General features: G+C 37.5%; 3 protein-coding genes across 5 annotated transcripts; all 3 read right to left on the bottom strand.

Moving 5' to 3' along the window:
- Positions 1-2411: 2411 nt before the first annotated feature.
- LOC147295220 (ELM2 domain protein) lies at positions 2412-5598 on the bottom strand. The gene is made up of 3 exons (XM_086232986.1): positions 4889-5598; positions 4310-4458; positions 2412-4169 (listed from the first exon to the last, which is right to left on the bottom strand). Exons 2-3 carry the CDS (start codon positions 4449-4451, stop codon positions 2662-2664), a joined length of 1650 nt encoding a protein of 549 aa, XP_086089112.1. The 5' UTR covers positions 4452-4458; positions 4889-5598; the 3' UTR covers positions 2412-2661.
- Positions 5599-7583: 1985 nt separating this feature from the next.
- UGD1 (UDP-glucose dehydrogenase 1) lies at positions 7584-10529 on the bottom strand. Of its 2 annotated transcripts, none has more exons than XM_086231524.1 (2): positions 10377-10529; positions 7584-9340 (listed from the first exon to the last, which is right to left on the bottom strand). In XM_086231524.1, exon 2 carries the CDS (start codon positions 9318-9320, stop codon positions 7878-7880), a length of 1443 nt encoding a protein of 480 aa, XP_086087650.1. In that variant the 5' UTR covers positions 9321-9340; positions 10377-10529; the 3' UTR covers positions 7584-7877. The 2 variants fall into 2 exon arrangements, with proteins under 2 accessions (XP_086087650.1, XP_086087651.1); XM_086231525.1 differs by having other exon boundaries at positions 10363-10520.
- Positions 10530-12129: 1600 nt separating this feature from the next.
- BGLU40 (beta glucosidase 40) lies at positions 12130-16580 on the bottom strand. 2 transcript variants are annotated; one of them, XM_086233670.1, is made up of 13 exons: positions 15937-16580; positions 15485-15551; positions 15144-15206; positions 14973-15044; positions 14792-14863; positions 14450-14537; positions 14096-14351; positions 13751-13866; positions 13340-13563; positions 13150-13181; positions 12894-12996; positions 12647-12755; positions 12130-12541 (listed from the first exon to the last, which is right to left on the bottom strand). In XM_086233670.1, the coding sequence occupies exons 1-13, from the start codon at positions 16075-16077 to the stop codon at positions 12367-12369; spliced, it is 1518 nt and encodes a 505-aa protein (XP_086089796.1). In that variant the 5' UTR covers positions 16078-16580; the 3' UTR covers positions 12130-12366. The 2 variants fall into 2 exon arrangements, with proteins under 2 accessions (XP_086089796.1, XP_086089795.1); XM_086233669.1 differs by having other exon boundaries at positions 14973-15048; positions 15148-15206; positions 15937-16579.
- Positions 16581-17570: the final 990 nt, after the last annotated feature.

The following is a 17570-nucleotide window of genomic DNA, read 5'->3' on the forward strand; positions in this document are numbered from 1 at the left end:
TGTATGCCACTACTAGTCCTACTGGATATGGCACAGTGAAAAAAACTGAAACATCCAAACTATGCCTTAATTTTGTCTTTTGCTTGTAAACTAGCACAAGCGAAAGGTCAGATCTTTCAACCGTTATTGGCTCTTATAAGCTCCCTCCTCTCCCCACATTGAAAATGAAATTTATTTGCATAGAGGGACATGTCAGCATTTTTTGGTTTTTCTTTGTTCATTGCCTTCCTTCCCCACTATGTATGAGCATATGACTACTAATTTGTAAACTGTTCATCATGGACTGGTATGTCTATATATCCACACTTCCATATATATTTGTTTGTTTGTTGTTAGTCCACATTTTCATATTATGTTATGAAAAATCTATGTGCGAAATCAAATTGTAAATCTAGATCATCAATCAATTAAGTTAATTATTAACTAAATATGTGGTTTATATTCACAGTTAGATAACATAAGTATATATATGGCAATATATAATTACCATATGTGTGACAATATAACTAGGTGATTATATCGAGAATCAGCCTATCAAACATGCCTTTTAAACCGATAAGAAAAATGTACAAGAGCTTTAGTAAGGCTCGCATAGGCTATGGCTTTGAGCTCATCTGGATTTGATAACGTCAATCCGCTTACTCTGGCTCTGCTGGTGCAATTGGGAATATCTCTCTCACCTAGCTAGTCAACATTACCTCATTCATTCCTCTAATTTATCCCATGTCTGGAAGTGGCAACAAAGGAAGATAAAAGAGGATAGGCGAACAGAGGTGGAGGCGGGTCACGATTTGTGGTCAAGACGGATAATGTGGCGACGAGTGACTTCCTGACCCAGAAAAAACTCAAGCAGGACGATGGCAAACAAGATAAACTTGCCAAGTTTGATTGATATATGGTACTAGAGTATAAGCTTGAAAAAGGACCTGTGAGAAGCCTTTTGCACCAAGCTAAGGAATGCAAAACTCGGCTTAGATCAGAAGGTCCATTTTCCCACGTAGTTCGTCGGTCCGCCTGAAACAAGAACTCAACTCCCCGATTCACCGAACCGACAGGAAACTCCCTTGACTTCTTGAAACAGGAACTCGAACTCATTGACCTAAGACTGTTCATTGAACTCGTTCTGCTTCATCAACGAAAGTATGCTATGGGTTGTTGCTTAGTCACGAGAGCTCTGCTGCCCATGCCCGATATATACACTAATTATAGTACTAAGACTTTTATCTTTCTCGATCATTAATTAGGTTGATTATTAATTGAATGTATGGTCTAGATTCATCCTAATAAGAGAACACCACTCACTATAATATAATGGTTAATACAAAAAGTATTATATTATGCAAAATTTCATTCTAAAAAACAAAAGTATTTTGTTATAGAAAAAAAAGATAATTAGACTTGGGTCCTTTAGAAAAATAATTTTTAGATGAAGACTGGAGGTGTTTTAAAAATTATAAAAAAATCTTTTTAATTCATAATAAAGTCTTCTCCCGATTTGAAGGTATTTTCCCTCCATAGAGTGAGATTTGTAGAGACTACATATTATGTTTTAATCTAAGAAAGATTCATAAAATGAACTAAACTCTAAGTCTCGCTTAGTTATTTCTAGTGCAGTTCCTTTGATCAAGTCAAATGTGCGTTGTAGATATTCACTTTTGTAGTGATCTTCTTGTCAAATATGCATTGCAGATATCCATTATTTAAAAAAAAAAAAAAAAAAAATTCCTGCTTGGCATCTTGCAAAATACATTATTCTTTCGTGGATCTTAATTTCTGTATAAAATATAGATCTTCAATTGAATAAAAAATTACAGCTGTGAGAGAGAAAATTAAGAGAATATGAAATTCAAATTTTAGCCGATCTTAATGAATCTCAACATTTTTTACCCAATATTGCTCTCTTTACATATAAGCTTACAATACATAAACCATGATTTTTAAATATTTTCAGGATTGTTTGATATATTATCTTGTAGTTTACCAAAAGGTGCCAAACTACCTAAGGATTTCCACCCATTTTTTAAAACCATTGACTTGGAAGATAAAGGCAGGAGTCTCGCATTAGCAAAATAGCAAGTAGTCTAGTCACGTTGAATATGGGGTCACCCAATGCCCCACTCTCTGTTGATCTATGAGTCTATGACATGCCTTTCTTATAAGTTATAACCCCATTGAAATTTGAAACCCTGCAATTCTGCAACTGTTACAAGAATTTTGTATGGTCAGAACCACCTCATATGACATACAAATAGTTGTATATGCTTATATGTAATACGGAGAATTTCTTTAGACCCTCCACCAGTTATCTATGTATCAAATGTTGTGGTCTACAGTTTTACTTTTCTGTCTAGAATTTTTCTATTCGTCGTATCAAATATGATTACCTCATAAGAGGTAGGTGCTCCACAAAATACAAATGACGGGAATATTCCACTGAGAGAACTTTAGTATACACATGTACATTAGATTCGATGGATTTTGTACAAAAAGAAACACTGGATATCAAAATCTCATGTGCTTCAGAAAAAAAAAAGTTCCCTTGCATAGAAACTTAGATGCTAACTTCAAAACTTAGCCACCTCACAATTGAGGCTGTACTGAAATTACATAACTACTACTGGGTTAAAAGAATTATTTCGTAGAGCCACTGGCCACTAGCCACTAGCCACTAGGTGGTGCCTTTTGGTCATCCCTCATCTTGTAATCCCCCATGCCTTTATCAAATATGTCTTCAATCATACTCCATGTGGGTAGAAGATCAGCACCTTTCATGGGGTCCATTGGGAACCTGGCATCCCAAACTTTAGCATCACAAGGCTCCAAAAAATACGCATGACCCACTCCATCATTAGATGCATCAGGTTGGCTATGCAAGCATTTACTACCATCACTCTTAAATCCAGTGACTTGTAAAGCAGCACTGGCATCAATTTGACCACAAGAGTCATGCATATTGGGCTGGAACTCAAAAGACACGCACGAGTCATCTTGGAAATCAAATTCCTCCCTGGTACACCCTGGAATCTTTTCCCCATTCTGAACTACAGTATCAAATTTGCCCTCATCAATCGACTTCAGCATGTATGATTCTGCTATCTGATCTATCCCACCATCTTCTTCACTGGCATCTCCTCTACCATGTCCCATACCACTATCACCATCACCATCACCATCACCATCATCATCATCACTATCATCTCCTTCAGAATACTCCTCTTCATGGCCCACATGATCATCTTGATAATCAGGAGACTCAATAACAGAGTCTTCATCATCTTCTGCAACTCTACTATCATTTCCATGCCACTCATCATCATCACTGTCTATTTCTAGTATATTTGATCTGTTCTGAGCAGCCCTCTTACGAAGCATGAACACATTAAAATAATAGCTGACCAATTCCCTTTTACTCCGAGAAGGGAACACAGCAGACAAGTGCTTCCAAAAATTCCTCCCCAAGGATGCAGGATTGGAGTAAACAACCTCAAGAAAGGACCGCTCTTCTTCTTCACTCCATTTTCGTGCCAATTCCTCCCCCATGTCATAAAACCCCAACTTCACAAATTTTTCATTTCCAAGGGTTCTTCTAAGTTTTTCACGTGCTTCCATGACATGCTGCTCCACACACCTAACCATACCTGGGTCCAGGCAGCTACAATCTATTCGGCCAAGTCCAACTTCATCACACTCATTTGCTGACAGGTTTGAATCAGGCATTGGAATGACACAAGTCCCCAACAGCTTTTCCTCACTATCATTATTAACAACTTTTTCTGATTCCAAAGAATGCACGGAAAAGCAGTTGGGATTACTCACATCTTTCTGATCCAAATCTTTTATGCGTTTGCATCCACTCCATGTTGGAATACTGGCTTGATGATTTGGTCCAACAGGAACTTGTTTTCTTGGAGAGCGATCCAACAAAGAGGAACCAACATCCTTGAAAGGAACAAATGTTCTCCGTGGGAAGTCAAATTCGAAGTACTCAGCAGGAGCTGTATTATAATCTTCTCCAGAACCAACATCTTCTTCACCACAACTTCGGGTGACCAATGAGAAGGGAGCACCGATCACATAACCCTTGTCAACAGATATTGAATTTTCAGCAACCGTATATTTTTCAAGCACCTCAAGCCACTGAGATTTACAAGTACCACCCCCATCCACGCCTGTTATACCATTTATGCAAAATAAGATCAGAGTTCAATGTGAATCAGTCAAAACAGCTATGTTCAGTCAGTTAAAAAGCACACCAAATTAGCTGCACAAAGTAAGACATGAAAATCACTTAACACAAGAATTTCCTAACCTGAAACATAAGTTTTTCGGGGTGCACTATAACAGGAAACTTCAGAAAATGGAGCAAGCTTATCACTGAACTCAAGCTGTCTTGGGTGCTTAAAAGGAAGCTCCTGGAACTCCGCATCATCAAAGGGCCTTTTGAATCCCATATTAAACCTGAAGGAAAAAAAATTCAGATCTATGACACATTTGAAAAATGCATGCTAACACCTACAACAATACTGCCTATGTCACTAGCGAAAGTACTTTTTGTGTCATAAGACTCATAACAGATTTTCTAAAGCCAAGAAGTGCACCCATGCATGCTGCTAATCTACAACAGCATAACTTGCTTTCAGTTGTTAACTCACTTAAACCAGAAACCAAAAAGCTTCATTGAACAGAGACCATTTAAACCATTTATATTATTTCACTGGAGCACAAACAGCAATGTAAGCTAACCAAAACACTAACAAAATACTTTGAACAATATCAATACTTAAGCTTAATAATACTTTCCATTCATTAAATTTATTTTTCAGAATAAGAGTAATAATGATAACTGATGGGGCAAATAATAACAACAGAAACAAGAATAAGATTGTACCTCCACAAATTCTTCAAAATGCAGATGAGCTGGGAACAACAAATGAAGGCTGGACGATCGAAAGAAAACGCTAGATGCCTTAATTCATACAATTGAACAATGAAATATAGACAAAAATAAATTTATCAATCTTAGGAATCGTAACCCCAATCCAATTTGACCAAATAAAGAAGCTGAAAAAAATTCCAGAAACCCTAACCCTAGGTTCGCAATTCACGAGCGCAACCGATAAATCGTTCAAAAAAATATACGAAATAGCTACACAGCGGTGAAAGGAACAAAACCCCTATACGAATTTACACAACGAACAAATCCTAACGAATCGAACTCTACGAAACCCTAGAAATTCGAATCGGCCAAAAAAACTGCAAAATTAGGACCGAATTAGAGAGGGTAAATAAAGAATACCGAAATTCGATTCCAAAAACGTAAGGTATTGGAATATTAGAGGGCAAAAGGGGCGGATTCAAAATCGAAACCCTAGAATTGTGCGAGAACAACGGCTTGGCTTAAAATTGGGATTAATCAACAGAAAAGATTGGGAATTAAACAGATGATTGTCCGATTCTAAGATTAAGAGAAGAAATTAGGTGAAATCTGAAAATAAAATTAGGTTGATCTGCGAGGATCGAAGGAGGTAGACGATGAAAGATAAAAGCGTACGGTTCGTGCTTTTTTTTTTTTTTAAACGAGGCGGTCCGAAAGAGAAAAACCGGGTTAATCTGATACCGAAAGGGAGGGTTGGTATGGGCTGGAGCCTATATAGCCTAAAGGGCCGAAACCGGCTCTTGTGTAGCCTTGTTTTTTTTTAGTGCTGCTATTTGTACACCTTTTTCTTCTTTTTACACACCATTTCTTAAAAAAAAAAAAAAAAAAAACTCAAAGGAAAATACCTTATACCCCATCAATTTTTCTTTTTGCACACCCTTCCTAAACAGAAAAAAAAAAAACACACACACCCAAAAATCACACACCCCATCCCCATCTCCCCCCTCCCCCCCGTACACACCCCCTCACCCACACACCTCCTCCCCACCTCTCCTCTCTCCGGCACACACCCATCCCCGAGCAGCCTACCACCACCGGCGACCACCTCACCCTCTCTTCTTTTTCTTCCCCTTACTCGGACCACCTCCCTTCCTCCAACAAGCTCACCGTCGCGCGCCGGAGAAGAAAACATAAAAAAAAAAAAAAATTGGATCGGGTTCGGTGGACCAGTGCCGAACCCAATTGTTTCGTTCGGTAGGTACCCACCGAACAATCCTATTCTATTCGGCGGGTACCTGTCGAACGAAACCACCGAGTTCGGCACTGGTCCGCCGAACTCGCTGCAATATTTTTTTTTTAACTTGTTTGGTTGTCTGCTTGGGTGAGAGGAGAGAGGGAAGGAGATAGAGAGAGAGAGAGAGATAGAGAGAGAGAGAGAGAGGGAGGAGCCGAGGAGGGGCTGCCGGGCTGGTTATGGTGGCTGTTTTGGGTGGTGCTGCGCGCGGTGGTGGTGCTGCGAGGAAGGTGGTGGTGCTGGTGCGAGGAAGGTGGTGGTGGTGCTAGTGCGAGGAAGGTGGTGATCGGGCGGAGGGAAAAAAAACAGAGCAAGGGGGTGTGTACGGGGGGGAGATGGGGATGGGGGTGTGTGGGTGAGGGAAGGGCCCAATGGTCTTTTCTCTTGAATTTTTTTTTTTTTTTTTTTTTCAGAAAGGGTGTGCAAAAAGAAATTTAGGGGTGTGCAAATAGCAACCCTCTTTTTTTTTTGTCAAACTAGTGTAGCTAATTACGATAAGGTCCCTACTTAATACCCGGATCCGAATTGCAAATGGGCCCCTTCCTAACCGAGTTTCTATATTTTAGCTCATCGCCAAATAGTTAAAAACTAGGGTGGACATTAATACCGGAAATACCGTCCCGTTCCGTCTAATTCCGTCCCGATCAGTCCTATCCAAGACACAAGAAACCATGAAACCTGGAGAGCAGCATTTATGAAATCCTTTTGGGGATAAGTATAGAAGCAGCATTTCTTTGGTCACCTTTGCCATTTTACCTAATCATGCATTTTTAAAACAGGGTGAGAAGATTTTAACTAAACTTATTCTATAGAACTTGAAAACATCATGAAAATTTATTGTATACTATAAATAATTGGGTTTTCATCTGGTGATCATCCAGAAAAATTGAAAACAACCCAATGCAGAGGGAAAAGTATGGTTTACCTCCTCGAAGGCTCAACCCAAAGGACTAGGACACCTCCTCCTGAAGCATCAAGTGCCTTGCAGCAAGTCTTTGTGATGATCAAGAATATGGCTACATACAAGTTTTTAGGATTTACTTATATGAAATTGATGATGGGTACCAGTTTGAGAAGGCAAGCAAGATGATTCTCTTTTAGATCCAAGTAACATTTTGGGTAATTTGAAGAGTATGGCTGTGGTTCGAAAAGTCGATTAAACTTGAACCAGCACATCTTTAATAAATCTATTGAACAAGCACATCTGTACTATTATAAAGCCAAGGCATCACTTATTTAATTTGCATCTACTCAAAGTGATGATCTTCCAATCGAATGCCCATGAAGGCGATCTGCACCAACTCATGAGGCTGACAAGCAACCAATTAGTTTTCTATTTTAGTTCACTGAGTATAGGGTGCAAATATTGAATGTCTACTCACGAAGAAATTACTAACATAATTAGGCAAAATAGGAAGATCAATAGAATTATAATTTCTTGGTTTCTGATATTATTACATTAAACTAGAGAATAACAAATTCAGATATTCCACTAAGCTAATGACAAACTCAGTCACTGTATTATGGATCCTATTACAAGTAAAATAAGCACAACATAACCCCAAGTGTCTCGGAGTAGGGGAATAACAGATAATAAAATAAAATAAAGGACAATGCACCCACTCAGTAACAAACTTCAGTTCTAAGAACTGAAGACTGAAGACTGAACCCTCCAGGGGATCTTCAGATAATGTGCTTCTCAACACTTTATGCCACTGCAGGCATATCCTTGAGCCACTCATCCAGTGGCTTTCCAATTGAATAAACAATAAACCCAATTTGCCTCAGCTTCTCCATATCCACAACGTTCCGTCCATCAAAGACAAATGCAGGCTTCTGCATCTGATCATAAATCCTCTGGTAATCAAGACTTTTAAATTCATCCCACTCAGTCAGGATGCAAATCCCGTGAGCATCCTTTGTTGCCTCATAAGCATCCCATACTACACTAACTTGCTTCACAGCAGTGGGGCTCAAAGGTTGCAGATGAATAGGATGGTCCCAATCAAACTTCTTCATAGCAAGATCCCTCTGGATCTGCTCCTCATTAACCTGTGGGTCATATATGCTCAACCGGGCCTTGTCACCCAACAGCCCTTTACACACATCAATGGCTGGGGTCTCCCTAGTGTCACCAGTGTCCTTCTTGAAGGCAAATCCCAGAACTGCAATCTTCTTTCCTGAGACTGTGTTGAACATTGAGGAAACCACTCGGTTAACAAACCGGGACTTCTGGTAGTCATTAATCTTAATGACCTGTTTCCAGTAATTTGCTACCTCAGGAAGGCCATTGCACTCGCAGATATATACTAAGTTCAAGATGTCCTTCTGGAAGCAAGACCCACCAAAACCAACGCTGGCATTCAAAAACTTAGGTCCAATTCTAGTGTCCTTGCCAACAGCATGTGCCACTTCAGTGACATTTGCACCAGTTGCCTCACAGAGTGCTGATATGGCATTAACAGAAGATATCCTTTGTGCCAGGAAGGCATTGGCAGCAAGCTTTGAAAGCTCAGCAGACCACAGATTAGAGCAAATAATTCGTTCTTCAGGGACCCAATGGGCATAAACTGATTTGAGAGCTTGAATTGCCTTTTGACCTGCTGGGGTTTCCCTACCTCCAATGAGGACCCGGTCTGGATTAAAAAGGTCTTGGATTGCAGTTCCCTCAGCAAGGAATTCGGGATTGGAAAGAATTTGGAAGTTGATGCCTTTGCTGTTGTGAGTCAGAATCTTTTCAATTGCCTCAGCTGTTTTCACAGGGACTGTTGATTTCTCGACCACAATTTTGTCAGACTTTGACACATCTGCAATCATACGAGCAGCACTCTCCCAATAGGTAAGATCAGCTGCTTTGCCAGCTCCAAGACCCTGGGTTTTGGTAGGTGTGTTAACTGAAACAAACACAATGTCTGCCTCCATAACATGTTTTTCAACATCGGTGCTGAAGAACAGGTTCTTTCCTCTGCGCTGTTTCACCACATCCTCAAGGCCTGGCTCATATATGGGGAGCTGATCACTATTCCAGGCACTGATTCGTGGCACAGAAATGTCAACAACGGCTACTTCAATATCTGGGCACTTAAGGGCAATCACAGCCATAGTAGGCCCACCGACATATCCAGCTCCAATGCAACAGATCTTCACCATCTTTTTAAGCTATTAACAGCCTGAAAGAAGAGTAGATCGCAATAATGGGATAAGCTACATTATTTTCAAGCACTAAAATAGTAAATCATTGCCTTATTATAGATGGATCTTGAAAGACAAAATGTTTCTGACCAGCGATTACTTTTTATTAAAAAATAAATAAACAACCAGACACATTAATTGGTCAGTTAATCTCATGCTTCCTCAGGATGTGAAAGATAGAAACTACAATCTTTACACTAGGAAAGAACTAGCCAAAACAAAACAAGACAAATTGAACTGACAAACAAACAAACAAATTAATTAATTAATATAAAGATGTCAAGCTTTATTGCTGACCAAGCTTCATAAATTCTATGGAGGAAGCAGTATGATATCTACAAATAACCGGGAAATAAATTGGTCAGTCATAGAAAAAGGCTTATTCAAGGAGAACAAGGACCTCTTCAGCTAGTTAGTTAAACAAATTGAATGAATCAAGGTTCTATTACTCACAAACATACTGTCACAAAAGCTTAAAACTATCTCCATTTCAAAGAATACTATTGATTCAAGTTGGTAAGGTGGCTAGCATGATTTTCATTTTGAGTTACAACTAAAACAGAGCATCATAGCAAAGTGCTTGAGAGGAAAAAATAAGATCTATAAGTTAACTCGAGGAAAAGCGCCTTAAATTTGCAGATCCACGAGTTTAAGTGGCAGTGAAGAAAATTCTCAAACCCAATAACCCAAATCTAGAATGATAAGATTCACAATCCCACTAAGACAATTGAGGTCAGTCATATTCAGATCTACATCAAACGGTGAGAGAAAACACAAGGATCTGCAAGATCCAGCCCACCACCGACAATATAACAAAACAAGTAAAAAAGCTGCCTCAAAAAGGAGCCTGAATTACACAAACCTCCCACATAGAAAACCCAACTCATACAAATCACGAAAACCATCATGAAATCAAATCAAAGACCCAAATGAACAAGAATGACAAAGCTCAAAGTGCCCAAACGAACAAGGAATGAAACAAGCAATGGGCAAAAAGAACCTGAATTGCGTTACCTCGTGAATGTGATGGTGAAGAAATTGGTGGAGTGTGTAGAGAAAGTGAGAGATCTGATGCAGAAGAATGGGGTAGAAGGAGAGGAAGAAGGAGGTTGTTTTTCGTTGCTGGCGAAGAATGAAGGAGATCTAAGGGCTATATATACGCGGACACGGTCCCATTCCTCAGCAGTAGCCTTTTTAGATCCAACCACCGAGATCTTCGTGACGCACAGCACTAATACTTCTATACCCCTGCTACTTTTGTCTCACACGTTTTTCACTTCCACACATCATCATCATTTGCTAACCCAAAAGGGCAATAACAACAACACCGAAAAAACCACGCGGTAAAAATAAATTGTAACTTTGTACCCAAAACAACAAAAATTCTAAGTAGATAATTCATCTATTTTTCATCTTTTTTAATAGAATAGTAGACAAAATTTTCATTTGACCCTGATACCGTACTTTAGTGTGAATAAAAAAAATTTATTACACGCGTACTCTAAAGTCTTATATTTTAAAACTTATATATGTATTATAATTTAAATAAATTAACAGCACTGTAATATTTTCATCACACCCAAAAGTCTTTTCTAGAATATCAACATGTCTTTGATTTAAAGCTATACTTTCAACTCATTTATATGTTATAGGGATATTTACCTATTACTTGTAAAAGTAAGTATTCAAAAATTGCATGAATTACCTATAACTGGAATGATAATTTTAATATTTTTTACTTTGCAGTTTTTTTCTAAAAACGTACATCTTGCAAGCCATATATCATTTTGGAGGTGCCGAGCTCGATAAAGACACCTTTAATTTAATTAAAAGAAACATAACTCACAATGAATTGAAAATTAGTTTTTACGTAACGTGATTAATTATTAAAAAAAAAAATAGAAAGGAGAGAGTGAACCTAACCATTAGAACTTTGGTGGGACTGGGACCATGATCAAGAACGAAAAGATCGAGTAAGATGGAAGGCATATAATCAAAACATGTATATCGACGTCGTAAGAAGTTGCAATATTTGTAGGTACAGATCCGAATAGGAAGGAAATTATTATGTACTGAATAATTAATATAAATGTTTGTTGATGTTGGGTCGATCAACATAATAAAACTATTTAATTAATATTAATATTAATGTGGGAAGATTAGAAAACCTTTGGAGTTTGGAGGGTATTTTTAATGCAGACGTGTAGGACACTTCGAGGTATTACCTATTAATTAAGAGAGAGTGACCTAGACGAGGAAGAGGAACTGTCCTAAAATTTAGGGTCCACCTCGTCCACCCTACCCATATGATTTTAGATTCCAACAATTATAAGTTCAATTATTTATTTAAAAAACTTAAATGTTGCAATAATATGTCCCCTCCAGTCTAATAATGGAGTTGCGGGTACTTTTCATGTACAGAATTGAATGCCATATTAGTGTCTTGAGACTCATGTTGTTGATTAATTACTGACGTCAATACCTTTCAATGTGCGGTCACAATTAATTGCATTTAGTATTGTTTGCATTTAGATTTGGCAAAAAATTGTTTGCCCAAATTTCAGAAACAAAACAGGGGTTGAATATCTGTACCACGTTATACCAATTTAAAACATGTTTTCCGACATTATAATAAAAAATATAATTAGTTCAAACGTCTAGGGTGGTGCTATCTCAACTGACTATGTTGATTGTTGCACCAGCCGACTGGTAATTCGATCAAACCTATCAGGGCAAATTCTTTACACATTAAAGCGTAGTGAGCAAATATCAGGAACTTGTTTCCATTAAAGTCATGTTTTTCTTTTCATAGAACCATAATGTTGTTTTTTATTCAAAATATTTACACAGAAAAATGATCTCAAATGAACACACTAAAAGTACACATGGTCTATGATAGCTTGTTCCCACAACAACATGAACTGCAACAAAGGAGAACCCTTGTGTATTTGTTGACTTGGGGTGTAAATGCAGAATTTCAATATTATCAGTTCATCACCTTATGTTAAGTAGAAGTCAAGAAGTTCCGGAACCATTGAACAGAGTTCTTAGGGTATCTCTTGAGCTTGTCCTTATAATCAATGAAGTAGAGACCGAATCTAGAAGTGTATCCAGCAGCCCACTCCCAATTATCCAGTAGAGACCATACAAAATAACCTTTCACATTGCAGCCATCCTCTCTGCATTCAACAAAAACAGAATAATATTAGCTTCTAGACATCGTAATATGGACATGGAGAGACTCATAGCTTGACAACCACATTCAGGAAAAAGATTGTCAGTACTTGATTGAAGCTAGCAAGTTTGCTAGATAGTCATGGTGGTATTTAATCCTTTTCTCATCCTTCAGAGCATCCTTAAGGGAAATGAATGGGCTATTTGGGTCATCCATGCCTGTCAAAGAATGAAACGAAGAAGATTAGTTCATGATTTTCCCAGGAAATGAAAAGGAAAATCAGGTAAGCACGAAATGTCCCAGCAAATGAACACTCTTCTTTTTCAGTCCTTTCTATTTGGCTCTCAAAAGATTACCATTTTCAGTGATAATGACTGGAGGGTTGTCATACTTTTGCTTGATGTGGTTCATTAATTTTCTCATCCCCTTAGGCACTATGTATAACCATATAGAATTTGCCTGCAATTTTACATGAGCAATAATGTACAATCAGTTCAAAACATCAAACAATAAGAACTGCACTTACGAGATTTATCTGTTATATCAGTTTCCACTGAGTCGTTAAAAAAAAGGTGGAAAGGACATACTTGCATGTGTAACTCTACTACATACCTTGTCTCCAATAGCCTTCCCATTTTTGAATGCTGAAAACAAGACAAAAAGAAAATAAGATTACAGAATTCTAAAAATTGGAATTTGAATTCCCTGTCTGTGAGTTGGTGGTTCCAATAACTTAAGAAATAACTGGAACGTAGAACAGTTAATTTAAGAGAAATAGGTAGTGTGCTCAATTTGAACTTACGAAGGGTAATGGCACCAGCGTCTGCAATGCTGTCATTGAGTAGAACTCCAATTAAACCAGTAGAATTGTGTCTAGCATAGAAGGTAGTATAGTGATTAATGCCCACAAAATCCAATGACCCCTTGATTACAGTAGACTGAGATTTGGAAAAGGTTGGCAGCCGGTTTCCAACTCTACTTCTCATAGAGCTTGGATATTCCCCAAAGATAAAAGGCTCAAGAAACCTGTGATTACATCAAAGTGATTACATTCTAGGACACTTTCTCTTCAAAATATGACTTTGGGAGTATGCACCTCAATAAAAAATTTAGTCTTATTCATTCTAAATTAAAGAATAATCCAAAAAAGGTTTGCTCTTTCTTCTGTTTAGATGATTTTCTAACCAAAACGCCATAAGTGATTTAAGGTTACCAGCCAAGCTGAAAATCTTGGGCTCTTTTAGCTGCTTCAATGTCTTCTGTGGAGTTTGTTTGTGGTTCAAACCAAATAACATCAAATGATGCCCCAACTGATCCTTGCTGTTTTGACTGCAAAGGAACCAAGTAGTGTTAGTAACCGACTTTATGCACACACAGGTAAGTGCTTAAACGGGACATGTGTGACAGGCCCTTGAATAAAAGATTGGTTCAATAACTTGCTTTGGGTTGCTGCATTACATATATTTGACTTCCCTCACCTCTCTTCCCAGTTCCCAGTTCTGGTTTAGTTGGAGAGAATGAGGTGGTATTTGATTACTTCAATATTCCATCTTCTTACCTTATACTTTCTCCTGTAAATATCAGCCACAGTTGCATGAGAGAGGATGACATTGTGAGCAACTATGTAAGGTTCAGTCGCAGAGTTTCCAGCCCTGCAGAAAACGTGAAGTAATATAGAGCACCTTCCAGGTGCCTGGAGGCCTACATCATATCCTTGTATGGCAAATGTATGTGGTTCGTTGAATGTGATCCAGTGCTTCACTCTGTCACCAAATTTTTGAAAGCATGTCTCCGCGTATATTGCAAAGTCCTTTCTGTAATTGACTGAGGTCATATGTATCACTTGAATCCAAAAAACATCATTAATCAAACTTAGAGAAAGTAGAGGTACAAAATTGTGAACATTGTTTACATAATTTCAGGGCTGAGCCATGCCTTGTATCTGTCTTCCAAGGCTTGAGGAAGGTCCCAATGATAGAGGGTCACATATGGTTCAATTCCTGCACATGTAACAGCGCATGTAACATCTTGTAGAATAAGGGGGAAAAAGAAGAAAATTTATGCAATATGATTCCATCCTGATAAGAACTGGTGCTTGAAATCAACTGCATATTTTGAATTGGTGCTAGCCCAACAGATTAGATGGCAGAGCTTATTCATGGATCAATATCAAATTCATGTCTAATGCACAAGACTCAGAAATTATACATGAAATTTTGAGAATATTGATTAATGAATGTGTAAAAGGTGGTACCTTTGGCTAGCAAAGAATCGATGAGATTATTGTAGTGATCAATGCCTGCCTGATTGATTTGCCCAGTTCCATCTGATATGTTAAAAGCTCACACTTCAAATTTTTAATCTTGTATATTCCAAAAACTATCCAAATCTTGTTTGTATAATAAACAGTAACTCTTAGAACTGCTATAGCTTACTGGGGAAGATCCGAGACCAAGATATCGAAAACCTATAAGCATCCATTCCCATGTCCTTCATAAGTTGTACATCTCCCTGCAAATAATTTTCCATTTATATATAACAGACTTAATTAAGATGTCATTATTTCTCTTTAACCTAAAAAAAAACTGAGAATAGTTTGAGTAGACTTGCATTATACAGGTGATACTGATCCACAGCAACATCTGCATTACTGAAATCAGTTATTTTACCTGCAGCAGAATGTAAGGGATTAGGGGCCACAACAATAATCAATGCATTAAGAAACTTAAATTTGTGCAATATATAGGCAGAGAAATTTGACAATGGATTTGAATCCTATTAAGCTTCTGCTAAATTCCTAGATGATTTTCATTTTTCAATATAATTCATCACTCAAGTTCAAATATAAAAAGGAGTTCCAGGATATATGGTAACATCCAAAGTATAGTATAGCCTCCAAAGTGTGGCAAAAATAATGAAAACAAACAATAAAACAATAAATCATTACCAAAAGAATGTGAAAAGGTGTCCCAGATAGAAGGCCCCCTTCCGCCCTCTTTGACTGCACCTTCATACTGACAAAACAGAAGAAATGTAAATAATTTGTATTCTAGTTAATTTCAGAGGATACAAACTATGGTCACTCCTTTCCGGACTCCATGACTTTGTGGCCTCAGGCCCTCAACCGTCATTTCCTAAGTGTTTTTGTTATTTTACCTAAAAATTACTATGATTCAGATGACACAAATATATGTACTATTTTAATTTTCTTTGACTTTTCAACAATTACATTCCATTCCATTCTATCTTCACGTGTGGTTCACAGTGAATCTGCAGTGACCTTACAGTTCTTAAGTCAATGAAGAAAAGATCGAATAAAAGTATCACATGCAAGCCCAGAAATCCAACCAATGAATGGAAATAACAGAAATGAATTTATTCAGAAGAGACCATTAATACCTGGAAAGCAGAAGAGGCAGTCCCGAAAACAAAACCCTTTGGAAAGCTACCCCTGTTAATATCCGACTCTGACAAACATGTTGGCAACCCAGTAACCAATACAAAAGCTATAGCCAAGGCAATGCCTCTTTCCCACACCATAACTTCTCAATGGGTTTATAAAGATACAGAGAAAGAAAGAGATCAGCTTCTAAGTGAGATTGGGAATTTGGGATTTAAAATATGCATGGAACAGACAGAGACCCCAAGAGCGATTTCAAATGTGTACAAATACTGAGAGAAAGAGATATATGCGAAGAGAAGTTAGGAAAAGATTAGAGATTTGTAATTAAGGAGACAAATGTGAAATACTGAAATGGGTTGTTGAGAAAAGGCAAAAAGATGGTGGTAGCCAATGGCCAAAGTGGTGCTATATATATGGGCGTGGTGGTGGATCCAGAGAGAGAATAGAGAGAGAGAGTGGGTGTTATGGGGAAGAGTGGCAATGAATGAAATTTGAAAGTCTGTGAGTTCACACGTATTCATACTTGAAAAGTCATGCTCATTGCTGCACCATCAGAATTGAGATTACTTTTCTATATTCCCCTTTTCTGTGTCTTGGTCCTTTTCCTTGCCCTTTGCTTTTATCAATCGGGAATGGATTTATTGGATTGGATTGGATTGCTTTCCACCCTTTCCTTGTTCCGGAATGTATAACATATGTCTAATCAATATGTCTTTTCCTCTGTTTTTATTATTAACTCACTATGATCTGATTGGCATTCCCACCTAGTTCTAGGGATTGCATATTAATATTAAAATATATCTATAAGGAGATAATTTTATATAAATCTAAAAAAAAAAAACGAAAAAGAGATGATTTTATATTAATAAAAGAGTTATTAAGTTCGAATCTCCCGTCCAAGTTTAATATCATTTTGATCCATTAATGAAATATAAAGAATATTCTAGTTATTCGGAAATTTACTAGTCTAGTGAGATTTTCTTTATTTTTATTTATAGATGTTATATATCTATCCTCCTAGTCCTAGCTAAGATAAAAAAATGCCACTTTCTATTATTTTTAATTTTACTTTTGTTTTTACATTAACAATCTATACGTATGTTGTATGTTGTGCTTGATAATCTCTAATCAACCTTATTAAAATCATTCTTAATCAATCAATAAGCTTAAATACTTGAGAAGTGCAACTTTTTTTTTTTTGGTAACAAATTAGATCAAAGGGGGATGAGAGGTTAAATTGAACTTTGGCCTTGGTGTGAACTTTAAGTATAATACACAATGTAGAGATGAGACAAATAAAAACAACCAAAACTATCCAACATCAAACTGGAGATGGTGGAAACTGATCCCTCAAGCATGTCTCAAGATAGAGACAATTAAGCAATCGAAGCATAGTGGAGCATGCAATATAATTATATCCTCCAGAAAATATGTGAATCCACGTACCAAACCACCCATTAATAAAGATATATAATGAAGTATTGGAAAGCCAACCGTGCACTCTGCACATATAATGAAGTCTTCGTTGGTTTCCCATTACTGCATGCATGTTAATTTGATCTCACACTCACATAGTCACATAGAACCAGTCCCTAGCTCTTCAACATATATGAGATTTGATTAATTAAAA

The sequence above is a fragment of the Dryas octopetala genome, chromosome 2 (genome assembly GCF_963921425.1).
Source record: "Dryas octopetala chromosome 2, drDryOcto1.1, whole genome shotgun sequence".
NCBI lineage: Eukaryota > Viridiplantae > Streptophyta > Magnoliopsida > Rosales > Rosaceae > Dryas > Dryas octopetala.

Coding starts and splice junctions, on each gene's coding strand:
- BGLU40 (XM_086233670.1), bottom strand. CDS start 16,077: ATGGTGTGGGAAAGAGGCATTGCCTTGGCTATAGCTTTTGTATTGGTT. Junction 14,864..14,972: donor TTGGTCTCGGATCTTCCCCA/GTAAGCTATAGC, acceptor TTAACATATCAG/ATGGAACTGGGCAAATCAAT. Junction 13,182..13,339: donor CGCTGGTGCCATTACCCTTC/GTAAGTTCAAAT, acceptor TCTTGTTTTCAG/CATTCAAAAATGGGAAGGCT.
- LOC147295220 (XM_086232986.1), bottom strand. CDS start 4,451: ATGGGATTCAAAAGGCCCTTTGATGATGCGGAGTTCCAGGAGCTTCCT. Junction 4,170..4,309: donor CCGAAAAACTTATGTTTCAG/GTTAGGAAATTC, acceptor ATGGTATAACAG/GCGTGGATGGGGGTGGTACT.
- UGD1 (XM_086231524.1), bottom strand. CDS start 9,320: ATGGTGAAGATCTGTTGCATTGGAGCTGGATATGTCGGTGGGCCTACT.